The following is a 27,268-nucleotide window of genomic DNA, read 5'->3' as shown; positions in this document are numbered from 1 at the left end:
GTCTGAAGCCTTACCTTGCTGCTGTGTCTGGTGGGATTTGATCCCAGGCCTCCAGGCCCACATGTGACTCCAGAGTGGAGGGTCTTACCTCTACACTATCTGTGAGCACAGAGGAGGCTGTTCCACAAACACTAAGCACCAAAGGGAAAGTCAAGAACTTATTAAGGAGCAAGCTGTGGGAAATTCAAATGCAAATACTTTATGCAAGATGCCATATGTACAGTTTCACTTTCATATTTAATGTAATCATTCCATTGAGGATTTCGATGTACACCCCATATTTAATTATTGTTTTTTTACAAGAATTAGTCTGTTCAGTTTGTTTTAGTGGCTCAGTCAGATAGAGCGTCTCCTCATAACTTGAAGGTTCTTGTTTGGACTCACACCTACCTGCTTACGACCAGTGCTGAATATTCTGAACTTTATTTGTCTTATTATTGAATTTATAAAGCAATTCTAAATTAAGACCAGATAAATGACTGAAACGTTTTGCAATCCAGCTCAGAGTTTTCACCAAAAATCAGGAAGATCAGTGGCTAGCCCAAAAGGTGCTGGTGATTTACAGTATTTAAAGTATAATTGAACTGGCAGATTAACTGCACAAAAAGTATTCAGAGAAATAGTGAATTTTCATAAACAGAGGTCAACAGGCCGAGCTTCATCTTACCTGTCTGTTTGTAAAATTCATAGTGATGAAAATAAAAGTAAAAGCCTCTTAAAGAAGTAGAGTAGGACTGTGGACAGTTTTCTTATAGAATAAGAAGGATCCAACCAGGTATCCTACTTTGATTTTCTCTATGAAAACAGGTCCAGTGTTTAAACATAATATTCTACAAGCAGAAATCATATGATTTATTTTCAATAGTATCATCTTGGAGTCAGAGTGAGGAAAAAGCAGTTGACTAATCTAGTAGGCTGAATATCACAGGTGCATTACACTGCTCATACTGGTTTTTCTGGATGATGATACCCCCAGAACATCTGGCCATTTCCAGCCCTGGTAGTAGTAGTAACAGCAGTAGTAGTAGTAGTAGTAGTAGTAGTAGTAGTAGTAGTAGTAGTAGTAGTAGTAGCAGCAGTAGTAGTAGTAGCAGTAGCAGTAGTAGTAGTAGTAGCAGTAACAGTAGTAGTAGTAGCAGCAGCAGTAGCAGTCGTAGTAGTAGCAGTAGCAGTAACAATAGTAATAGTAGTAGTAGCAGTAGTAGTAACAATAATAATAGTTGTAGTAGGAGCAGTAGTAGTAGTAGTAGTAGTAGCAGTAGCAGTAATAATAGTAATAGTAGTAGTAGCAGTAGTAGTAACAATAGTAGTAGTAGTAGTAGTAGCAGTAGCAGTAGTAGTAACAATAGTAATAGTAGTAGTAGCAGTAGTAGTAACTAGTAGTAACAATAGTAATAGTAGTAGTAGCAGTAGTAGTAACAATAGTAGTAGTAGTAGTAGTAGTAACTAGTAGTAACAATAGTAATAGTAGTAGTAGCAGTAGTAGTAACAATAGTAGTAGTAGTAGTAGTAGTAGCAGCAGCAGCAGTAGTAGTAGCAGTCGTAGCAGTAGCAGTAGTAGTAGTAGTAACAATAGTAGTAGTAGTAGTAGCAGCAGCAGTAGCAGTCGTAGCAGTAGTAGTAGTAGTAGTAGTAATAATCTTTATTTCTATAGCACCTTTCTTAACAAGGTTACAAGGTGCTTGTACAAGTAAAAATAAAATACAGATAAAAGGAAGTTAAAAACATTAAAACAACATAATGCAAATACACAACACCAATAACCAGTGGTACCAAAACAATAAGAGAAAACAATTATAAACAAGCAACAAGCATAGAAGAACTGGAATTCTTTATAGACGGTGATGTAGTGCACCAAGCTGCTGCCTTAAGAGATTAAAAGAATAGTAGTAGTTGACAGTGTTCAGCTGTACAGTGGTTTGCTCTACCTGACAGTCCTACAGTGGTATAGTTATAGTTATAGTTATAGTTATAGTTATTAGCTGCAGTACAGGATAATGTTGAGCTGACAGTCAGACTGAACTCTGACGTTTCTCCTGTCAGATCTGAGCTTCACTTCTCTGTCTTTCCACTGCAGGCGGGAAATGAATGATCATGTTTTCATCTGTCTGTATGAAAGCTACAATACAGATAAATGGAGGGAGAAAAGCTTTTAGATCACTGCTTTTAGAGCAGTGGGGGAAATATCTGACAAACAACATGAAAAAAACCTCCTGGACATTGTTAGCTGCTGAAATACACAAGTCTGACATTTCTCTGGAACGGTTTAATATTTCAGTAAATACACTGTCAGTGTCAGCAGCTCTGTGATACTGCAGCTGTACAACTACTACTGCAGGTATACTTCCTACTTCTACTACTACTACTGCTACTGCTATATATATATCATTATATTATATTATATTATATTATATTATATTATATTATATTATATTATATTATAGGAGATACAAAAAATCATAAAGTACTATAAAATGTAAGGCCTCTGCAGTAGCTACTACAGACAGACGGTAAGTCACTATATAGGAATATTTTTTTTATATTTTATTATATTGATTTTTCAATGTTATAGGAATATCATACTATTGTTCAGCATGGTAGGAATATTGCAGGATTCTTATAGAAATATTGTGATGTGTGATAATGAATTTTAATGTTATAGGAATATTATGATGATTAAAAGCATTATAGGACTATCCTATGAGTCTTCAATATTACAGAAACATTATGGTTATTAAATATTATATGAATATTATATAATTATTCAATACTGTACGAATATTATAATGATTACTAAATATTGTAGGAGCATTATAGGAATTGTACATTATATTATTATTGAATATCATAGTGATCCTGTGGTGTTTTGGGTGTCTGGCCCTTTAAGCGGGATGACGCTCCATCCTCAGCATCCTGCCGCAGCCAGAGGAACCTCGCCTCTCTGCAGGAGAAACAGACAAACGCAACAGCGGAGCAGGAAGACCAGAGTCAGGACCAGGATACAGGATACAGGACCAGGACCAGAACCGGACCAGGACCAGGACCGGACCGGGACAGAGGGAACGGCCTCACCATGACAGAAAACACCAAAACGCACGTTATCCTGCTGTCCTGCGGCAGCTTCAACCCCATCACCAAGGGACACATCCATATGTTCGGTGAGCGTTCCTCCTGCGTTGGAGTGTGTGTGTGTGTGTGTGTGTGTGAGAGAGAGAGAGAGAGAGAGAGAGAGTATGTGTGTGTGTGTGTGTGTGTGAGAGAGAGAGAGAGAGAAAGAGAGAGAGAGAGAGAGAGAGAGAGAGAGAGATGGCACAGCAGTGTGTTTTGAGGAGAGAAACATGTCGGTTTCCCTGCGGGGTGAGTCGCTGTCCAGCGGGGCGGTGCTGAAATGGGCGACGGCTCACATCACGGCACAATAGACTAGAAGAGACTAGATCACACGCCGATCAGCCCGTGCGGGACTAAGACTAAGATCACACAACCCGGATCCATAGGCCTATCTCTTCTTTTTACCGAGCAGAACCGGAGCCGTTCAGTTCTTTCTGACAGGGATGCTTCATAATAAGGCCTGCGCTGTGTGTGTGTGTGTGTGTGTGTGTGTGTGTGTGTGTGTGTGTGCGTGCGTGCTGCGCAGGCCAGAAATAACCCAGAAAACCTCTCTAAACCGATGCTGGCGGCGGTTTGTGTGTAGGTAGACTCGATAAAAAAACCGGTTTTATCGGCCCGGCAGAGCCCGGCGGTGCCTTGCTCAGCGGCAGCGCCTGCGTCACGCAGGGAACAGAAAGTGATATTTCACCACAGCTGTGGCGCCGTCAGTTATTCCAGCCGATGAATTATTCAGAGGCATAAAATGAAGATTTCTGTTGCGATGCTCCTATGATATTCCTGTAATACTGAAAAAATCATTCCTATAGTATTCCTACAGTGTGTCTGTGGTAGGGTATTCAGCAGTGAGTTTAGTAATATTATTGTTCTTGATGCCATTTTTTTAGCACTAGAATGTTCCTATAATATTCCTGTTGGGCCTTATCTCATGAATGTGTCATTTACTAGTGAGTTTATAGTACTTTATATTTCTTATCTCCTACAGTATCACTATAATATTCCCATAACATTACTTATGAAGTGATATTATAGGATTACTGTAGCTCTTTTTGATAGGATGCTGTTGGTTTGAAGCTTATTCTGCTGTTGCACTGTGAAGAGAACAGATGCTAACAGACTAGAAAAGACACTAAGACTAAGAGTTCAGTCTGGTTTAGCTTCTTCTTTCTCCTGCTGTTTGAAGCTGGGTGTGAGGTAGAGCTGGGCGATATTGTTGAAATCAGTATCACGATAATCATAATTACTTTTTTTGATATTGATATATACCACGATATGGCTCACATATGCAAAATCACATGTTACATAATCAAGTTAATGTTCAGTAAGGCTGGGTATTGGCAAGGACCTCACGATACGATTGTATCACGATACATTGCGATACGATACTTAATTTACTGAAAATTAAAAAATAGAGCTGAAAATCCAACTTGCTGTGTACCACCTGGGTAGTCTAATATGTACATCACATTATATTGATAACTCAGCGGACAAATTGAGTCAAAACTATTCAATTCAAAGGAATTTGAGGGAAATTTAAGGACATTTTAAATCCGTTTAAAACAATTTTTTTTTTTTATGTATCGATATGAGGGGCTGGAAAATCGATACAGTATCACGGAAAAAAATATTGCAATACTCAGCTGTATCGATTTTTTTGCACAGCCCTAATGTTCATCCCATTGAATGATAGGTGTGCTGTCAAACCAAAAAATAATATTGAAATATTTCTTAAAATGCTTCAGACCTCAGTTTAAAATGTGCCTGTTCTCATCAGTTCTGACAGCAGAATCATGTGTCATGATTTCCCAAAATCACCACATCATCACCGTATGATTCCACTGACTTCTGCTCCGGTGTGTGAGGCGGATCGCAGGCCGGTTCCTCTGACTGTTCATCTCTACATGAGCAGACAGATGTGGACTCACTGAGGACTGACCGGGCTTTTCCTCCATCACACTGAGACTCTGACAGGCAGCCGGCTCCTTCATTTTGTTTCCAAATATACAACAAATGGCCCAGAATCCATTCATTCATTCAAAATAGATTCTGAGTGGACAAACTATGTTTTGGATATATGTTGTCAAGGAAGAAAATGCATTTCCAGGGTCCATTTTGTTTTTTTAGAATCTCTGTAATTGAGTCTTTTATTTCAATCATCTCCCATTATCCATGTGCACAGACAGAACCAATCTTTTTTCATTCTTCACAACAAATGTAATGACAACAGCAGGAATAACCACAGCACTTCACAGCATACTTCAATACGTATCTGTTTTTTTTTTTAACCTTTATCTAACCAGGCAAGTCAAGAACAAACTCTTATTTACACTGAAGGCCTGGTGAGAAAAGCCCATCTTGTTGTGGGAACTACATTTCAAATGTTTGGGTTTTTTTGGGCCCATTTTAGTAGATTGTGAATCATATTTCTAGACTTGTTGTGAACTGCAGGTGAAGTCTATTTTTCGCAGCACGGGCTGCGTTCAGAGTCGCAGGCGATTCCTCCGTTATGTTTCTCAGACGTTTTGTGACGACGTTTCACTTCATGCAGGGAAGTGATGCAGCGCTGAGAGCAGCCATGTTCCCATGACCTATTTTCACTACCAACCACCTCCTCCTCTCTCTCTCTCTCTCTCTCTCTCTCTCTCTCTCTCTCTCTCTCTCTCTGGCTCTATGTCTCTCTCTACATATTCTGTGAAGCAGCAGCAGGAATATGGAAGTCATATGTGCAGATTGTTGCTTGTGGCTGCTGGTTCTCATCATAAGGAAGGAAACAGAATGTGAACTGAATGTGAACGACAGGAAACAGAACTGAATCCCACTAAATTCCATGAAATTCCACTTCTAAGAGAGTTTGTCTCGACTCTAAACATTATAGATCAAAACATTATGAATCAAGTAAAAGACAGTTCAACAAATCAAACACATTCAGTCATAATGTATGGATTACCATCACATGTTCTGCATCAAACACCAGCTGAAAGGTTCCTTGACCATTTTATGAGATTCAGTATTGATAATATATAACACAAAGTGGAATCTCAGATGTGTGGTGAGACAAAACAAAAAAACAAAAAAAACATGAGTTTCATTGAATTAAATTAAACTTCCTGAAATTCGAATTCAATTCACATTCTGTTTCCTGTTGTTTTGGGTTTTTTTTCAAATTCCAATTCCTCAGTTGAATTGGAGTTGATGAGTTCATTTATGAATTGAGCCCAACTCTGATTTTCAGTCTCTGTGTTTTTAGAGGCACAGTCGAGTTTCACTGAAGCAAATGTTGTGATTGAGTTTGAGAAACTGGAGCTCCCTCTAGTTTTAATGCTTCAGGAGGCATTTCAACAACAAATTAGGCCGACATGTTTTATATTTTGATGCATGTTTGTCCGTCAGATCAGGTTTCATTTCTGTTCCTCCTCTGAAATGAAACCTGCACCCGTCCTGCACCCGAAAGAGAACTAGAATGTCCTACTGCAGTAGAAGTACTGTTACTTTGCTGATATTTACTTCAGTAGAAGTAAAAGTACTGCTGTAAAAATCTGCTTCAGTAAAAGTAAAAAGTGTGTGATTTAAAATGTCCTCAGAGTAAAAGTTTCTGAGTTCCTCTTTAGAACAGAGAACGTTGTCAGCTGTGATCTTTTCCATGTGATTCTAACAGGAGAGAGGACAGAGTTCACACTAGATTCTTTTCACTGGAAACATTAGAAACGAGAAAATAAAGTGCAAAAACAAAGTAAAGTCAGATTCCTCTTCTCTCTGTGAATGGATCCACAGTTTGTCAGTTTACGTTGATCCAGTTTCTGCTGCTGATGGAGAGACACACAATCTGTTCTGTGATGGATGGATTTAAAATGGACTGAAGGAAAAGTCAAAGTACTGACTTTAAAAAATACTCAAAAAAGTACAAGTACACAAAAAAGAGACTCAATTACAGTAACACATGAGTAAATTAGTTATTTCCACTCCTGGTTTTTAGAAGCACAGTCTGTGGTTTTGGCAGTGCTTAATTTGTAAATGATGAGGTCCCGGGACACCAAGGGGTCGGTGTTCCCACGAGTCGGTCTGGAGGGAAAAGGTTCCGGAACAAATCAAGACAACAAGTGCATTGGAGGCAGGTGGAGCTCAGTGCAGCCACACAGCTTACTGTAGACCAACAGCCTGAACATCACTAAATGACTGATTATATGACCTTAGAGCTCCGACTACTGGGGACCTATAACAATATTTGATTATTGCATAGGCTACATAATGCTCATTTTGTCCAAACTGATGGGTTTTTACAAACCTGCCCTTCCAGTAGTGGACTAAAGATATAACTGCTCTGTGCACAACATAAAATGCACACATACTTGGCTGTGAGATATCCTAATGATTCATAAACACATCAAGGAAACTGCAATGGCTTCAACCATTTACCAGACAGATTCTGGCTCGAGTAGTTACGCATTAATATTCAACACAAATACTTTGAGGATATCTACTTTGAACATACGACAGCTCTTCACTCAACCAATTATATTATTAATTATTTCTGGACACTCAACATAACATGCGCAATGTCCCACATATTTAACAGTGGGACTTAGAGGTCCGCACTCCAAATAAGTTCTGTTTTCATCTATGCAAATATGAATTTAGATGTTATTGTCCCAGCAGAGAACTGTAACATGTTTACAAACAAAAAAAAAAAAACATGCTTACCTTGTCTAATTTTCCAAAAATAGTCCACACAGTGAACATATGGACGGCAAATTCAACTTTTAGCCATGACACTGTCTGAAGTTTACCATGACACACTCTGCAGAGCAGCTCAGTCATGTGATGTGATCACTATGCGCTTGTTGCTACTTTCTAATGTAATCACCTGTCTTCATATGGAAATGAGCCAATTCGGTTTTTGGAAGGGAGGGGAGAGTGTCAACTACTGGGATTATTACATGACAGACAAAAAAAACAAAAAAAAAACGTTCATGCCACCAGAGGTGTCGGGTCCACGCAAATAAGTACCGGAATGCAGGCAGTCCAAAACCGTGAGGTGCCGGATCCTGTTCCGGCAGGATCCGGTACAAATGAAGCACTGGGGTTTGGTCACAACAGCAAACGGCTCTTCTCCTTTAAAACACAAACTTCTTCTTCTCCTGTTAATGTCTGAAGGTAAAGCTCCACATGGTTTAAAGCAGGACTCCCCTCTCCTCTGTGATGATAAAGGACTTGGATGGTCTATCTAAACATGGTGAAAGTATCAAAACTAAATCCACACAATCCATATTAGTGCAGCGAGCCTCTAAACGAGCCGTTTGGACTTCCGTAACTTTGTGATGTCACAAAGGGTCGCTCATTATCATTTTTGTAAGAAATAATAGACTAACAAAGTGTTTTTTTCAAAGCGGTTGAGCGGTTGTCGTTGTTTATTACCGGAGAGTTTTCCCTACCTGTAGCCGCCGGGCCGCGGCGTCTCACGTTTCACTCTGGAAACGGTTAGCCAATCAGAACGGAGGGGTCGTTAATATTAATGAGCCTTAAAGACACGGAGACAGAAACGGCCTGTTCTTGGTAAGGCTCAGAGAGATGCTGGAAGATGAACGTGGAGAAATGGATTGAGAGTGTTTTTGGTTCATGACACCACACACACAGCTTTGAATGGACAGAAAGACACTAAATAAAACTCTGGACAGTGGAGGATATGGAGCTTTTAAGGCGTTTCAGCAGCAGATTAGACTGCCAGGTTTTATATTTTGATTCCTGCTTGTCCTTCCGATCAGGACTCAGTCTGACCGGATCACTTTTCTCAGGTAAATTTACATTATTGTTTCAGTCTTACTGATGATGTCAGCTCCAGCTCATGTGAGTATGTGTTGACTGACTGACTGACTGACTGACTGACTGACTGACTGAATTTATTATGGGTAAAAAAAAAATTAGCAACATGTTAAAGGACTTATCAATAAGAATAACTTTTTCTCCACCAAGAAAAGTAGAAATGAAGCGTAGACAGACAACAGACAGACAGACAGAGAGACAGACAGAGACACAGACAGACAGACAGACAACAGACAGACAGACAGAGAGACAGACAGAGACACAGACAGACAGACAGACAACAGACAGACAGACAGAGAGACAGACAGAGACACAGACAGACAGACAGACAACAGACAGACAGACAGAGACACAGACAGACGACAGACAGACAGACAGACGACAGACAGACAGACAGACAGACGACAGACAGACAGACAGACGACAGACAGACAGATCACCAGGGTAAACCAGTGTTTTGACCTGCAGCCTGTTGAAGTGTTTCTGGCTCAATATTGAACCACCTGCTGTGTCAAATTAGTACAAACAATATTCCCAATATTCCCTATATGTATTTTGCTAATCTCTTCCATCACAGCAGCCTATATAATCCCATACAATACACAAAATGTATTTTGTGCACTCAGTATACTTTTGCAGGGGAGAGCAGTTTTTTCATGAAGCAAATGAAAAGAATTTCATTTGTCTCCAGGAAAGTGGTTAAAGAAGAAGAAGTGAAAATGATTTATCTTAAAACAAGGCAGATCCCTCCGACTGTTTCAACATATATTATTGAAACAAATTGAATTATATTGAAACTAGCCAACTAGTCTGCAGGGTTTCCACATGATGAGAGCCAGCAGGCAGCAGCTGAGTCTGAGAAGTTCTTCTGACCTGCAGCTCCATCCAGGTCTGATCCGGATCTGCTCTCAGCAGCTGGTTGGCTGCTAAAATACTCAAAATGGCTGCTGGATTTGGGGGATTTTCCAAACACATGAGGCCTGAAAATGTAAGGATCCAGTCTGAATCTGTTGCATTTTGGCACTGATCCTCCAAATCCCCTCACAGGACGATCTGCAGGATGTTGATCTGAATTTGATAACAGTCCTGCCACAGGATCCTGAAACTGACTGAAACACAGCAGAATCAGCTTGGCTTCTACTGTATTTTGGATTTTAGGATTTTAGGACACCTTAGGACACCTTAGGCCTGAAAACAAGACCAGGCAGCCTGTGAGGAACATCGTCTGTCAGGCAGTGAAATGTTTGACCCGTGACCTTCTGTCCATAAAGGGTCCTGGAGCCTCTTTTCATGTTGGTTCCAGAAGATTCTTCCTCCCTGTTGAAAGTCAATGGGAAACATCTTCAGGCTCTGTGCCCTAAAACTACGGAGCCCGGGAGCAGCCATTGGGAGAGAAAAAAAGTTATATAGAGTCCAGGATTTACTGTAACGTGCGCATGAGATACAATTCGTTCCCTCGACTTCGTTAAACTGTGCAGTTTAGGAAAAAATGCAACTTAAAAGGAACCTTTTAGGTATTGCAGATAGGCCTGGTAAGGATTTGGTTAGGTTTACACTGAATAGGCAAATCCCCCAAATATTGCAACATATTTAGCCACTTAACCTTCAGGCCATGTAAACACAATCAGGTGCTGTAACACACCCAGGACAGGCCACATTTAAACATAATCACCAATATGTGACTGACTCTTTATAAGCTCCTGAAGAGCACATGGATTATATATCAGAGCACCATGTCACTATTTCGAGGCACGTTTTGGTAATTCGTGAAAAAAATAAAACGAGAGCTTGAATTGCATATCGTGCGTACTGTACTGAGTCATGTTCTTCCACTGGATCCTACAAGACTGAAACACAGCAGAATCAGTTTGGTTTCTACTGGATTTCAGGCTTTTTTCTATAGAGACTTTACAGCTGTGTCTCCATCATGCAGGAACACTGCAGAATTGTCTGTTAGTTAATAAAGTCTGATGTCACAGCTTCATCCCTAACCCGTCTGTCTGTGTGTGTGTGTGTGTGTGTGTGTGTGTGTGTGTGTGTGTGTGTTTGTTTGTGTGCAGAAAAAGCCAGAGAATATCTGCACAAAACGGGGCGTTTCATCGTGATCGGAGGAATCATCTCACCTGTTCACGACTCCTATGGCAAACCTGTGAGTACTGCAGGAGAGGAAGAATGACTTTTTCACCTTGTCAGCTAATTATCCATGTCATAACATACATCTCATTAACAATGATTACAAATTAAAAAATCCCATTAATCTTCCTTCCTGGAAATGGATCACAGATTTTTGACCAGTCCCACTCCTCTGCCCCTCCCATCCAGTAAAACTGCCTTTCTCTCCCTAACTGATCACCCATTGGTTTACACTTTTGAATGATCCCTCCCTGTGTTAAGCCCCGCCCCAACATCCTGTTTCGGGAGCGTATCTATGTTCCCAGGGTCCTAAGTTCCCAGGGTCCTATGTTCCAAGGGTCCTATGTTCCCAGGGTCCTAAGTTCCCAGGGTCCTATATTCCCAGGGTCCTATGTTCCCAGGGTCCTATGTTCCAAGGGTCCTACGTTCCCAAGGTCCTATGTTCCCAGGGTCCTAAGTTCCCAGGGTCCTATATTCCCAGGGTCCTATATTCCCAGGGTCCTATGTTCCAAGGGTCCTACATTCCCAGGGTCCTACGTTCCCAAGGTCCTACGTTCCCAGGGTCCTAATTTCCAAGGGTCCTATGTTCCCAGGGTCCTACGTTCCCAGGGTCCTAAGTTCCCAGGGTCCTATGTTCCCAGGGTCCTACGTTCCCAAGGTCCTACGTTCCCAGGGTCCTAAGTGCCCAGGGTCCTACGTTCCCAGGGTCCTACGTTCCCAAGGTCCTAAGTGCCCAGGGTCCTACGTTCCCAGGGTCCTATGTTCCCAAGGTCCTACGTTCCCAGGGTCCTAATTTCCCAGGGTCCTACGTTCCCAGGGTCCTACGTTCCCAGGGTCCTATGTTCCCAAGGTCCTACGTTCCCAGGGTCCTAATTTCCCAGGGTCCTACGTTCCCAGGGTCCTACGTTCCCAAGGTCCTACGTTCCCAGGGTCCTAATTTCCCAGGGTCCTACGTTCCCAGGGTCCTAAGTTCCCAGGGTCCTACATTCCCAGGGTCCTAATTTCCCAGGGTCCTACGTTCCCAGGGTCCTACGTTCCCAAGGTCCTACGTTCCCAGGGTCCTAATTTCCCAGGGTCCTACGTTCCCAGGGTCCTAAGTTCCCAGGGTCCTACGTTCCCAAGGTCCTAAGTTCCCAGGGTCCTACGTTCCCAGGGTCCTATGTTCCCAGGGTCCTATGTTCCCAAGGTCCTAAGTTCCCAGGGTCCTATGTTCCCAGGGTCCTATGTTCCCAGGGTCCTATGTTCCCAGGGTCCTAAGTTCCCAGGGTCCTATGTTCCCAAGGTCCTATGTTCCCAGGGTCCTATGTTCCCAGGTTCCTATGTTCCCAGGGTTCTATGTTCCCCAGTTCAATATTCTGTTAACACACATTAACCCTCCTATTGTGTTTGGGTCAAATTTGACCCGTTTCAAGTTAAAATATTTCATAAATATTATCCAGTTTTTTTTATTGGAACAAGGCTTCAAAACAGCGATATAAACACAACAAAACCAATGGTTATCATTTTATTTGATTTTGAAGGTCTCTAACCCTAACCCTACTAACCCTAGAACTGGGGAACACAGGACCTAGGAGTGACTCCCCTGTTTCAACAGGAAATACATCACATTAAGGAAGCAGGATGATCTCAGAATGCAGTTTCATGACTTTAAATCACATCTGAATGAGAAGGAAACCTGCCTGCTGTCCAGCTGCATGACTCTCAGCCTTCATCACTGTTTGAATCTGCACGGTGATTCATATCAGTCTGCTCAGTCACTGATGTCATTTCTCACCCCGACCGATTGGTCCGTGTTAGTCGTCAGTTATCAAAATCTTTGACCGATCACAGCAGCAAAGCAGACTGATGTCATCTGGAAACTCAGAGCGACAACAGCTTCTAAACTGCTGATCGTTCCTGTTTTCAGTCATCGAAGCTGTTCAGGTTTTTAAGGACTGATGAAATCTCTGAATCTAGTTCACTGTCATCCAGATCCTGTTTTTTACGGCTCCTGAATATGGACCTTTAACATTTTCACTTTGGGCTGTGGGGATTAAAATACGAGAAAAAATACAAGAATAGAAGACGTTTTTGAAATTTGTTGTTAAATAGGTTTATGTTATGTACGGAGCCCGGGAGCAGCCACTGGGAGAGAAAAAAAGTTATTATTGAGTCCATGATTTACTGTAACGTGCGTCACGAGATACAATTCATTCCCTCTATTTCGTTAAACTGTTTAGGAGCAGTTTAGGAAAAAATACAACTTAAGAACCTTTTAGATATTGCAGATAGGCCTAGTAAGGATTTGGTATGTTAATATCCATTGTCTGTTTACACTGAATAGGCAAATCCCCCAAATATTGCAACATATTTAGCCACTTAACCTTCAGGCCATGTAAACACAATCAAAAAGAACAGTGATCCAAAGACTGGATCCTCTGTGTTTTAAAATGAACTCTACATGTTATACACTGTTAGTAATCACTGATACCAGACCACCCCCCCCACCCCCCACCCCCTCCTCTGCTGCTGTTGTTTTCCACACTGCTGCTTTCTGGAATTAATGAAGGTCTTGTCCTAGTTTCCTCTGCCTCTATAGGAAACAGAGAGCATGAATAATAGATGTGAGAGAAATGCTGTTTCAGCCTCTTCGAGAATCTCTGCTGTTCATTTGGAATATGATTGTTAGTTTGTTTTTTTTTGTCCTGCTGCATCCAGCTGAGCGATCCGGCTGATGGATTATTTCAGTCGTAGGTTTACACATAAATTATCGTTTCAGTTGCAGCCTGTCGACCGGCCCGACACACACTGTCACGCATAATAATTATCATTTTATAATCATGTTTCAGCTGGCTGTCGCACTTTATGTTCTGTGCTCTTTTGTCCTCTTTCCTTCTGTCTGTTTTTAATTTTCTGTTTGTTTTTAACTTGCCTTTTGTTTCATCTCTCTTTGTAAAACGCTTTGTAATGCTTGTTTCAAAAAGTGCTACATCAATAAAGTCTTACTTACTTACACATAAACTAATAAACACTTTGCTTTTGAGAAAATCTGGGTGGAGAATGAGTAACGTTCTCCTCCCTCAGTACATATTAATACTGCTGAGACACTTAAAGGATCAGTTGATTGATTTTGTCCCTATATACGGATAATGAGTCTCTTCATACTGCAGCTGTTGGACCCACAGACAGTATTATCTGTAGCTGTTGGACCCACAGACAGTATTGTCTGTAGCTGTTGGACCCACAGACAGTATTGTCTGTAGCTGTTGGACCCACAGACAGTCTTGTCTGTAGCTGTTGGACCCACAGACAGTCTTGTCTGTAGCTCTTGGACCCACAGACAGTCTTGTCTGTAGCTGTTGGACCCACAGACAGTATTGTCTGTAGCTGTTGGACCCACAGTATTGTCTGTAGCTGTTGGACCCACAGACAGTCTTGTCTGTAGCTGTTGGACCCACAGACAGTATTGTCTGTAGCTGTGGACCCACAGACAGTATTGTCTGTAGCTGTTGGACCCACAGACAGTATTGTCTGTAGCTGTTGGACCCACAGTATTGTCTGTAGCTGTTGGACCCACAGACAGTCTTGTCTGTAGCTGTTGGACCCACAGACAGTATTGTCTGTAGCTGTGGACCCACAGACAGTATTGTCTGTAGCTGTTGGACCCAGAGACAGTCTTGTCTCCAGTCAGCTGTCAGTTGAAGCTCCGCTGCCTCTTGCTGCAACAATGAGTCCAAACTGTTTGTCAGAATATTCCAGAAAAGTCGTTTGTGTCTCCACAGAATCGAGAGGAAACAGACTCAGAGTCATTCCTATGTTCACAGGGTCCTAATTTCCCCAGTTCTAGGGTTAGGCTTAGTAGGGTTAGGGTTAGAGACCTTCAAAATCAAATAAAATGATAACCATTGGTTTTGTTGTGTTTATATAGCTGTTTTGAAGCCTTGTTCCAATAAAAAAAAACTGGATATTTATGAAATTTCTTAACTTGAAACAGGTCAAATTTGACCTGAACACAATAGGAGGGTTAATGTGTGTTAACAGAATATTGAACTGGGGAACATAGGACCCTAGGAACATAGGACCCTGGGAAAATAGGACCTTGGGAACTTAGGACCCTGGGAACATAGGACCTTGGGAACATAGGACCCTGGGAATATAGGACCCTAGGAACATAGGACCCTAGGAACTTAGGACCCTGGGAACATAGGACCCTGGGAACATAGATACGCTCCCCTCAGTTCCTCTGTTAATCAGGAAATCACAGATCTATTTTTCTCTGCCGCAGCACAGAGCACTGTGGGGTGAAAGGCAGTTCCTGGCGGAGTGATCTAGTTCTGGACGGTCGGGTCAGATCATAAACAGTAGAGTTCGGTAGAAGACGATCCGCCGAGGGGAAACGGTCGGTGCCGCCGCTTTCCGGGCCGCGGGGAGAAATACATCGGTCGCTCTCTGTATCGTTTTCACAAACGGCTTTTCTGGAATATTCTGACAAACAGTTTGGACTCATTATTGCAGCAAGAGGCAGCGGAGCTTCAACTGACAGCTGACTAGAGACAATACTGTCTGTGGGTCCAACAGCTACAGACAATACTGTCTGTGGGTCCACAGCTACAGACAAGACTGTCTGTGGGTCCAACAGCTACAGACAAGACTGTCTGTGGGTCCAACAGCTACAGACAAAACTGTCTGTGGGTCCAACAGCTACAGACAATACTGTCTGTGGGTCCACAGCTACAGACAAGACTGTCTGTGGGTCCAACAGCTACAGACAAAACTGTCTGTGGGTCCAACAGCTACAGGAGGAAGAGAGGAGTTATATAGAGGAACTAAATCAGTGAACTGATCCTTTAAATGTCTCAGCAGTATTAGCATTAGCTTTTAACTGCCAGTGCAGCTGCCCAGTGGCATCATGGGATTGTGTTCCTGAACCTGAACCTCCTGTGTGTCTGCAGGGCCTGGTGTCCAGCAGACATCGCCTCACCATGTGTCAGCTGGCTGTCCAGTCCTCTGACTGGATCAGGTAAGACAGACGACAGATTCAGCTGGCTCTTTGTTTGGGCTTCAGAGAGAGAGAACACCCTGCAGAAAACAACAACGAAAATATATCCTGTGTGATTTCAAGTGGCTTTGCTCACCTGAGAAGTCAGCACTTATTGGGGGAATTTGGGGAAAGTGCTGTGTACCAGTGATGATCTGCTTATCCCAGGATATGATTCGATACGTGACATGATGTTCATGATTCAATTCAATGTGATCAGTAAAAGTTCAGTCACAACAAAGTCTGAATTATGCAGAATTCTGTTTTTTCTGAGCCACAAATCTTTCCAGCGATGCCATTGGCTGCTAGAATGTAAACAACAATTTAAAAATGTCATTACAAAGTGACAATAATATAATTTGGATGGAGAGCTTGTGAAACTGTGATGGTCAAGAGTCTCATTAGTGATTACTACAGCAGAATAACATGGAGCTGATATCACCATTCGTTTTTGACACATTTTTGTATTGTATATGAACAGTGTGTTGAAGTTGTTGTATGGTTGTGTGTGGGACAGAGTCGACCCCTGGGAGTGTTACCAGGACACATGGCAGACGACCTGCAGCGTCCTGGAGCATCACCGCGACCTGATGAAGGTGAGACTCTGGAAACGCTCCATACCTGAGAACTTTTAGTCTGTTTTCGTGGCATAAACACCACACTGCAGAAAACGTCCATCTTAGCAAGCCGTTCGATCTCGTGTTGAGTCTTAAAATGAGACGAAAAAAGAAGAAAATCTGCCAATTGGGGTGAGGCAATTCTACTTGTTCGCAAGTTGTTTAAGGAATTAACCGGAAACAAGTGACAATATCTGGAAACAAGGCAGAATAAGGAAGACCGCTCCACTAGTTTCAAGAAAATGTCGCTTGATTCATGAAAATTGTTGAAACAAGTTGATTTGCATCGGAAACAAGTTGAATGTTCTCATCCTGTTGGCAGATTTTTACACTTTAATTATTTCTGACTCTAAATGGCTTGTTAAGATGGCATGTTTTAGCAGGGCCATGCTGGGCCTACTGTGGCTGTGGCACAGTACCAGTTTCCCATTGTAATGCTGAGAAATGATATATATCCACCTGTTGAAATGCACAGACTGTACCTTTAATGGGTGAGTCAGCCTGTCGAACAGATGAAGTGACTCACAGCACCGACCGACTCGCTGCAGGAAATATCCAACAAGTCATTTCATCTGGAGCTTAGTCTTATTGGGGTTTTTTTTTTTTAAAACAAGGGAATCTAACCCGGCAGTGGCTGAGATCATTTCACTTTTTTCCAAAGCGCATCAACTTGAATCAAGTGACATGATCATGGTTGCAGTCGGTTATCTTACTTCAGGATAGCGTCTTGTTTCGATCGAGTTTGTGAGATGAGTAAAGCTGCAATGGAAAGAAATTCATTTTTCTCATCACCATGGGCAGATTTTTTTTTCACGTTTTAGGAAATATAAGATTTTAAGACTTAATTCTAGATGAAATGACTTGCTAAGGAGAACACTGAAATTGAAAGTGTAAAGTACAGAATGGTGTTTAAACACTTGAAATCAAAATTAAAAATTTAACTTAACAAGAGGAAGTTAAGGGGTTATTAAGAGTCCAGGAATTAGGTCAATTCCAGTTTAAACAAGTGAAATTTGCATATAGCATTTAAAACTTGACATTCATGGTTATACTGATGAACATCATCAAGTTAATTAGAATTCTGGGGATTTGACTTCACAACCACAATAGCAAATTACACCTTTAAATTGTTTAAAAGGGATATTTTTTGCAGTGTGATGTGATCATGAAGACCACGGGCCATTTGAACACGTTATAGAAACAGCACCATATCTGCATGCAGCGGTTACCATGGAAACTGTTATTATATCTGCCTCATCGCTGTGTGTTATCAGGATTATTCACTCGGTGTCAGATCAGTCTGTCCGTCAGAACCCAGCATGCATCTGTGATGTTTCTTGATTTCCTCTCCTCAGAGAGTCACCGGCTGTATTCTGTCCAACGTCAACACGCCGTCCACCACTCCTGTGATTGGTCAGCCGCAGAACCAAACCCCGCCCATCTACCAGAACCACAACAACATGAGCCACAAGCCCACGGCCAGTGAGTGATGCTCATTTATCTGATTTACTAATCCAGAGAGACTTCCAGTGAGATCAACCAGAGGTGAGACCAAGTCAACTCTGCTCAAGTCCCAAGTCAGTCTCAAGTCTCAAGACAAGTCTCAAGTCTAAATGTAGATTGCCAAGTCAAGTCCATGTCATTAATGTCAAGTCTCAAGTCTAAATGTAGAACAGCAAGTCAAGTCAGAACAAATCAAGAGTCCAGTATCAATTTAATATCTTAAAGAAAACTAAATATCTAGGACTTTTCAATGCAATATGGTTTTAATAGGATAAAAACTTGTTAAGAGCATCATGAGTTTGATTTCTATAATCAGTTTCAACTTCAATAAATTCAATCATTCCATACAAATTCAGAAAACAGAATTTAAATTCAGTCGTCTGCTGGAACAAATCTCATCACTTTCAATCTAAGTCATTTACACAAACACAAGATCTCAAGTCAAGACTTTAGAAACCTTTTCAAGTCATCAGAGTACAAGTCAGAGTCGAGTCCCAAGTCACCAGAACCCAAGTCAAGTTGAGTCTCAAGTCTTCTCTTCATGCATCAAGTCAAGTCTCAAGAGATTCAAACTGTGACTCGAGTCCAAGTCATGTGACTCGAGTCCAAGTCATGTGACTCGAGTCCGCCCAACAGCAGAGCAGGGAAAATGTAGCAGAAGGGAAAGTGAATCAGACTCAGACTCCACTGATCCGATTTTGACAAAACTCTCCTTCCATTCGGCATTCAAAATAACTACAGAACTACAGTTACATATTGGTTCCTGATTGGCCCCAAACGGGGGGGGGGGGGGGAGACATGTTTACTGTTGCTTTGTTTAAAATAGCAGCTGTTTTTGGAATCAAATTCTGCAGATTATCGACAGACAGATTCTGTGTCGCAGAGCGTCTAAAGTTTCCTTCTTCTTCACCTGTTCAGTCAAACTGTGGGGGAAGATGAGCGAGAGCCTGGGGAAGATCTGCTGCGTCCGCCCGCACATCGAGCGCTTCACCTTCGTGGGTAAGAAGAGACGACGCTTAGAAAGACAAGAACTCAGTACAAAACTTTACACACAGTACAGAACTGCACAGCAGGGCTCGGTCCATCCATGACCTGAAGTCAGACTTCATGGTGAATCACACAGTTCAGCTCCTTGCAGTGTGAAAGTCTCCCAGCTGTGAGGAAGCACAACTGAATTCCATTAAATTCCATGAAATTCCACTTCTGAGAGAGTTTGTCCCGACTCTAAACATTATGAATCAAAACATTATGAATCAGAACATTATGAATCAAGTAAAAGACAGTTCAACAAATCAAACACATCCAGTCTTAATGTATGGATTACCATTACATGACACCAGCTGAAAGGCTCCTTTAACATGTTATGATATTCAGTATTGATAATATATAACATGTGGAATTTCAGATATGAGGTGAGAAAAAACAAAAAAACACAGAATTTCACAGAATTTCACTAAATTCAACTTCCTGAAATTCCAATTCTGTTTCCTGAAGGTTTTTTTTTTAAATTCCAGTTCCTCAGCTGAACTACTGAGTTCCTTCATGAATCGATCCCTGCAAATTAATTTACACTTCCAGCCATTTTGGCAGGTGACCAGCCGTCATTCAGAGATTCTATTCTGTTTTTAAAGATTCTACTGTATGTTGACCGGTAAAAAGTAAAACAGGGATCCATTAGACTCTGTGGCCTAAAGGATCCAGCCTGAATCTGCTGTGTATTGATCTCTCATAGCAAAATCTGTAGGAAGTCTGTATGTACTACTCTGTTTCTACACCAACATCACCAAAACAAATTCCTGTGCATTTACTGTACTTTGTGGTTAAAATTATGCTGATTCTGAAATGGATGAATTATTTATGCATTTTGTCTCATTCTGTAAGATGAAAACGCCAACCTGGGAACTGCGATGAGATACGAGGAAATCGGTGAGTTGTCCCTTTAATCTTCCTGGATCTGGGAGCGACTCGTCGAGTCCGTAGAGCTTTCCTTCCCGTTGTGTCCGCAGAGAGATAAACTCCTTCTGGCATCTTGTTCCTCTGTGTTTGTATCCGGTAAACATGAAGTTTACTGAGCCGTGTCTTCTCCTCCTGCCTGTTTGTCGTCTGTAGAGTTACGCATCTTGCTCCTGTGTGGCAGTGACCTTCTGGAGTCCTTCTGCATCCCTGGCCTGTGGAAGGACAGTGATGTAAGCACCCTGTAGCCCCGCCCACCCACCTTGTGCCCCTGTAGCCCCGCCTCTTAGCTCCTCCCACTTGACTGAACACTATTGCAATGATCGACAGGTCGTTTTGATGTTAACGAAGGAAACATCTGCAAAAAAACAAGTATCAACACCCATTATGTGTAGTGTTACTCACACTGCTGTTTACCATCTGACTGCTAGCTGTTAGTGAAAGTGACAAACTGTACACAGCGCCACCTTTTGGTCAGAAGACACAGTACATATATACAGTACTGTGCAAAAGTCTTAGGCACCCTAGATTTTTTATATAAATTTCTTAAAAGTCTTAGATGTTTATTTGTTTTCTGCATTAGTGTGCCAGTAGATTGCTGTTTATTGTAAATTTCTGATATTCAGAAACTTTTCATTTCATTAGTTTTGAAAGCATCTTCGCTTTATGGATTTCTTTGACATATGCCTAAGACTTTTGCATAGTACTGTATATAGTCCATATATATATACTGTATATATATCTATACCTATATATACTGTATATATTTATAGGTATATACCAAAGTGCTGTTGGCTATGAAACAAAGGCGAATCAGTCCTGAATTGATTCACTACTGTTCGGCAGCAGAAAGAATCAAGTTAATTAAATCAAATTGAATCAGTTTTCCCGCTGGACAGTGCAACACTAGAACATGATTGGCTGCTCAAAAGCTGCAGCCAACTTCAGACTTCAGATGAAGCTGCTGTGATCGCAGAAACGATGTCAAAACTTTCTGCGGTCTCAGAAACATCAGTTTCACTTTTTGACTTCCTGGCAGTTTGTGCAAACAGGTAGAAAGGCATTTGACCATCTTAATGTTGGGTATATATACAGATGTTGTTGAAGAGTTTCACTTGCAGATGGAAAAGGAATTTTTCAGAAAATTTCTTGACCAATTGTAATTAAAATTACAAGTGTATTTTATGCAAGTTTTTAGAAAAACAATGTGTTCAAAATGTGTTACAGCCTCAAAATCTATAAAATCCACATTTGTCTTGAGTCAGTCTGACAGGCAGAGTTCCCCCCAGCAGATCCTCAGTACAGCAGACCGGATCAGCAGCTGAAGGTCTTGTCTCTGTGGTTTCAGATGGAGGTGATCGTTGGGGACTTCGGGATCGTGGTGGTTCCTCGTGACGGAGCCGACACAGAGAGGATCATGAACCACTCCTCTGTCCTCCGCAAGTACAAGGTCAGACAGAACGACGGAAAAAAAGTTACGTAACAGAGTCCAAGGTTGTCCAAATCAATGTATTGTACAACAGTGTACTGGGGCCGTTGTAGGTGAGAAAAAAGAGATTAAAGTCAGAAATTTACAAGGAAAAAAAAACACTCAGAAATTTGTGAGAAAAAACAATGAATTTCTGAGATTGAAGTCAGATATTTGCGAGAAAAAAACGAATCCTAACCTACCAACTTGTGCTGTGGAGGCTGAAGTCTTCCGCTTGGTTGATCCAAATTCTTATTATTACCCCCCTCTACAAAAGAAATCACCTACAGTGGCCCTAATACACCATCATAGCACTCTCTCATTATGTAAGAGAAAACGTCACGTCAGACTGTTCTTACCTCGTAGAGAATTGAGACGTCTTCCAACTCCTTTGGCATAAATCCAGTCCACCAGGCAGAATGTATTTCAATAAAACGAAATAAAAAACGTTTTATTGGGTGTTGGGGATGAAGGAATAACTGGCAACCCAGATTTAAAGGTTGGTGTTTTACTAGGAAACTTTCTCTCCACCGTAAAGACTGGAAGAGAGAACAACACAAACCAGAGCCAGTACGAGGTCAGATCTGTCAAATGAATCATCCTAATCCATTTAGCCTTTAATCCACTATTCTCCTCATAATCTCACTGAATAAAAAATCTTTTCCCTATAATCCTGGTACTGGGAGTGTTGAGAAACGATTACTGTAATGTATTCAGTCATCATTAAGACGCTCTGCGGCTGCGGGTGGGAACGAGGCTTTTTGGCCTAACTGGAGGATTTACAGTAGAGCGGATTCATGTGTAGCCGACTGTTTCTGTCAAACCAATGAGCAGGATAGTGCTGCTGCTGTTGGGTAAAAACACATAACTGCCCTGTAACAACACATTATGTAATAACACCGCATTATATAATAACTCGACAAAATGTAATAAATTTTCACTTCATTATGTAATAACACCCACATTTTGTAATAATCTGCCGCATTTTGTAATACACAGCCTGAACGCAATATGTAATAAATTTCCCCGCATTTTGTAATAAGTTATTACATATTGTTGTGGTTATTACAAAATACGGGAGTTGCACTTTTTTTATGATGAAAATGTAATAATTAGGCCTGTCCCGAATACCACTTTTTGGGCTTCGGAGTAATCAACAGCGAATATCTGAAGCTTCGGCCGAGACACACACAGTCACAGTTCCTCCTCACAAAAACACAGCGCTGAAAACATACTTAACATACATAAAACTTCAATTAATAGCACGGGCTTTTATTTGCTTCAAACACTGAACTCAACCGGCCTATATTTGGGACAGGCATCTATATGGGACAGGCCTTTAATTCCTTTCGCACAAAAGAGAGAGAGAGCGAGAGAGCGAGCGAGCTAGAAAGTGAATGAAGAGAGGGAGCGGTGGTAGCGAGAAAGCCGGTGAATCAGAGAAATTAAAAATTATTTTCTGCATGTTTCACAGCGGTTACGTTCTAAAGCGCAGAGAGAGGGAGAGAGAGAGAGCCCCGTATCAAAATACCAGTAGCCTACCTTAGAAAGGATGAAATCAGGAAAAAGATCAATGGAGAAATGTCTTCCTGCTGCTTCTCCTGAGTTTTGTTCAGCAAATTTGACAACTGACAGCTTGAATTTCAGGTCGTAGTTTTTTCTCTGTACCGCCATCTAATTGAGACCGGCCTTTATTTGTCAAAACGTGTAGCCACACCCGGCCAGTAAAAGGGACTCTGCGTTTAATTAGGACTCGGCTTTTAATTGAAGTTTTACAGTATAACATAAAGTCAGAGACAAGGGCTCAGACAAGCGACTTCCCCTTACAAAAGTAAACTCTGACTCCGCAAGAGTGGAAGTGTGACGTCACTATATAGACACCCAAGCAGCGATCATTACATACAAAATTACATTTAAAAAAACGAATATCCGAATCCCAAAATTGAAAACTGAATACCTACCCAACGAACGAATATCCGAATAGTCGAATATTCGGGTCCAGCCCTAGTAATAATACAGAGCATTATGTAATAACCATCTATGGTTCTTTCTATCGGTGCTACTTGTTAAGTAGTTTTTGCAAGTTAAAACTCAACTGTTTGTTAGATATTAGAAATCCACTGCAGGTCAGTGTGTTGTTGCTTTATGCTGTGGTTGTTTTTCACTTGATGAACCCTCAAGTCCAGTTTCTATTAAGCTGAGGAACACAGTGACACTTAATGTAGTTTTGACCAGTGAAAGATACTAATCTACTGAACTAATACTATCTTTTTAAAATGAATTTTGAGTCAGTATGATTCATGCTAGAATGCATAAAATAAACATTGTTGTTATAATGTTATAACGATTTTTATGAATGAAGACATCCATTTTGGTTGGTTATTACATAATGCACCATATTATTACATTTTCAGCAAAACAAAAAAGTGTAACTCCCATATTTTGTAATAACCACTGCAATATGTAATCATTTATTACAAAATGCGGGGAAATTTATTACATATTGCGTTCAGGCTGTGCATTACAAAATGCGTCAGATTATTACAAAATGCAGGTGTTATTACATAATGAAGTGAAAATGTATTACATTTTGTCGAGTTATTACATAATGCGTTGTTCCATGCCCTTTTGGTGTTTTTCTTGCACTTCCTTGAATTGAAAGCCTCCCTGGTCATTCATGTGTTAAGTGGATTTCATGACGTTTGGACCCCTGAAACCCGTTAAGACCTCCGTGTGCCTTTTTAAAAAATATGAGCGTCAACGAGAAAATAATAATTTGTTCCTTCATTCCCGAAAATGATCTCATCTGTCATCTGATCTCTTTATACTGCGCTCTTCTTGTTTTCAGGACAACATCATTGTAGTGAAAGACGACATCAACCATCCCATGTCCATCGTCAGCTCAACCAAGAGCAGGTGGGTTTTAATCTAAACTTTGAGCCTTGACCTCCCTCCTGTTTGAACTCCTGTTCATCCTGCAGGTGTGTTCATTGTAGGAACGTTTTTTTTTTTTTCACCTTTATTTGTTCAGGGAGGGCCAGTTGAGAGCAAGCTCTCTTTTTCAATGACACCCTGATTACAAGAACATATAGCATATGACACACAGCTTAAAACAACTTAATGCACACATAAGACACAAGTTACAACTGACAAATAAGACGACAGACATCAGCTCATAGGGCTCATGTACATTCAGATTGCATAGTATCATACAGAAGACGTTTAAACAGATCAAATGGAATCAAGCTATTCAATTTTAGCAAGTTCTGCAGGCTATTCCACTTATGTAGGTCATAATAATCTAATGCAATTTTTCCTAATGCTGTTCTGACACGAGGAATGTTTAAAACCAGATAATCTTGTGCAGGAGTGTGATACAAACAAGTTTTGTATTTCAAAAAACTGGTAAGATAAGCAGGTAATTTATTGAGCAATGCTTTGTAGATAAACAGAATGCAGTGCTGCTCCCGTCTCTAAGCCAATGCAGGCCAACCTACTTTCTGGTATAAATTGCAGTGATGTGTTCTGAATCCATCCCCAGTTATAAATCTAAGGGCAGAATGATAAACTGCATCTGGAACGTAAGACCAGACACCAGCCAGACACTGGCAGCTTCTGTCTGTGGCTGGCAGGCTGGTTTACTGCACAGGAGACTGGCCTTCCTTTTCACTTTGAGTTAAACCTCAGGGGGCGGAGCCAAGAAGCTGGTTCATGCTTCACTTGGAAATGGACACGATGGACAGCACACGGTCAAATAATGTCATAGAGAGTCTAAGCCCCTCCCCTTCCGGTGGACCATCATGGGACCTTATTTCGGAAAAAATATGTACGGTAGTCAACGGCGAGAGACAAATAATTGTTTGATGCTGTTTGAATTGTGCCATGAATTACACATATGATGTTTTGTCAGTTTAAAAGATAATTTTGCAAGTCAAGAAAGTGGCAGTTTGTAGTAAAACAGTAAAGTAAAGTTTAGTTTAGTGTTTCAGGCTCAGTGAACTACATCTCTGTCTCACCCACACCAACATGAAGGAAACATAGGAAACACACAGCATGGCGTTAACGTTAGCCCCCACTGTACTGAAACTATCCTAAACCAGTTTAAATCCCTTCTTCTTCTACCTTCCAGGTTGTGTATAATACTCCTGCTGTCTGAGAGGGACTGAGCTTCAGGCTCTGGGCAGCTTGTGGAGAGAGAAAGTTATGATGTCACTTACGCCACTTTTGGGTGTGTCGTCTTTCTAATTACATATTTTCACAGTCTGATACTTCAACAGTTTCACGACAAACTGCCACTTTCTTGACTTTTAAATTGACAAAACATCATATGTGTAATTCATGGCACAATTCAAACGGGATCAAACAATTATTTGTCTCTCGCCATTGACGACCGTACATATTTTTTCCGAAATAAGGTCCCATGGGGGACAGCGGAAGGGGAGGGGCTTAGGCTCTCTATTGTGGCCAAAACAACTGGGTGCTTTGGACTTCGGACTTGGATTACTGGTCGATTCCGATCAGGTTATTTTTCCTTGCTGGGCGAGGAGAGGAGAGCTGATTTCTCCACAGCCCCAGCAGAGCCTTGTTCTCAGGCACATGGTCGTCAGGAGACATGTGACAGAAAGCAGACGGTGAGTCAGCAGCTCCTGCTCATCCAGCCACACAGGAAGCATGAAGCAAAGAACCAGTTTATCAGAGCTTGAGTTAGTTAACTGTCAGAGTCATGACCATTCTTAGTATGGCTGGATTGTATTTTTTCAGTTAGCAGCAGAGCGCTAGGCCTCTGCCTCCTCCTCTCTTACCTCTTACCCTAACGCTACTTACACAGGAAAAACTGAGGCTCTTTGGCTCCGCCCACTGAGCTTTCTCTCAACCAATGAGATTATGCATACAGAGCAGCTCTGCCTCTGAGAAATGCTTGCAGAACTAAAACTAAACTCCAAACTGCAGTTTATCTAAACATGTAGTCAGCTGGTGAAATCTGGGACGTCCCATCTACTGTGGCTGGTGGGAAAAAAGAGGTTTGTTTCCTATCCTACAAATCGATGTGACGATGAGCGTGAGCTAGTAATGGCTTATATGTGAAATGTGAAAAGTTGAAGTGTACTGACCCGTGACCCCCCCCCCCCCCCCCCCCCAGGCTGGCCCTGCAGCACGGTGACGGCCATGTTGTGGACTACCTGAGCCAGCCGGTCATCGACTACATCCTGCAGAGTCAGCTCTACATCAACGCATCGGGATAGAGCCGACAACCTGCTGGCGTGAAGCGAGGGGGGGGGGGGGGGGAGGCAGGGAGACATACCACCACCATCATATACCCCCCCCACCCCCCACCCCCCAACCCCCCACCCTACCTTCCTTCTCTGTCCTCTGTGTGAAACGTATACTCTTCTTTGAGCTATCGCTTTCCCATCCCAAGGAGCATTAGGTATCGATGTCCCTCCTTCTTCCTGTGTCATGTGACTTGCATCAGACCTGGTGGGGGGGGCTGGGTGGGGGCCGGGGGGGTGGGGGGTGGGGGGTACTAAATGTCTTTTTCCACTGCATAAGTGTACTGCGCCACAGAATGGTGTGTGTTTTCCCACTCTGTGCATGGCTTGGTTTGGTGTCGGTACATTAGAATCCTGCAGGTATTTGCACCAGAACATATTTGGT

At 41.7% G+C, this 27,268-nt stretch overlaps 1 protein-coding gene across 1 annotated transcript; it reads left to right on the top strand.

The window, feature by feature from the left end:
• Positions 1-3,073: 3,073 nt before the first annotated feature.
• Positions 3,074-26,856, top strand: nmnat2 (nicotinamide nucleotide adenylyltransferase 2). The gene is made up of 11 exons (XM_071543354.1): positions 3,074-3,158; positions 10,983-11,071; positions 15,987-16,054; positions 16,590-16,668; positions 18,045-18,171; positions 19,111-19,191; positions 20,074-20,118; positions 20,302-20,378; positions 21,494-21,595; positions 24,462-24,529; positions 26,754-26,856. The coding sequence occupies exons 1-11, from the start codon at positions 3,074-3,076 to the stop codon at positions 26,854-26,856; spliced, it is 924 nt and encodes a 307-aa protein (XP_071399455.1).
• The last annotated feature ends 412 nt before the right edge of the window (positions 26,857-27,268 follow it).

This window comes from Centroberyx affinis, unplaced genomic scaffold (genome assembly GCF_046629955.1).
Source record: "Centroberyx affinis isolate AG114_WGS23_722 - 3 ecotype Tasmania unplaced genomic scaffold, CSIRO-AGI_Caff_v1 ptg004296l_1, whole genome shotgun sequence".
NCBI lineage: Eukaryota > Metazoa > Chordata > Actinopteri > Beryciformes > Berycidae > Centroberyx > Centroberyx affinis.
Note: the sequence above shows the minus strand (reverse complement) of the source record. Positions and strands in the feature narration are given on the sequence as shown.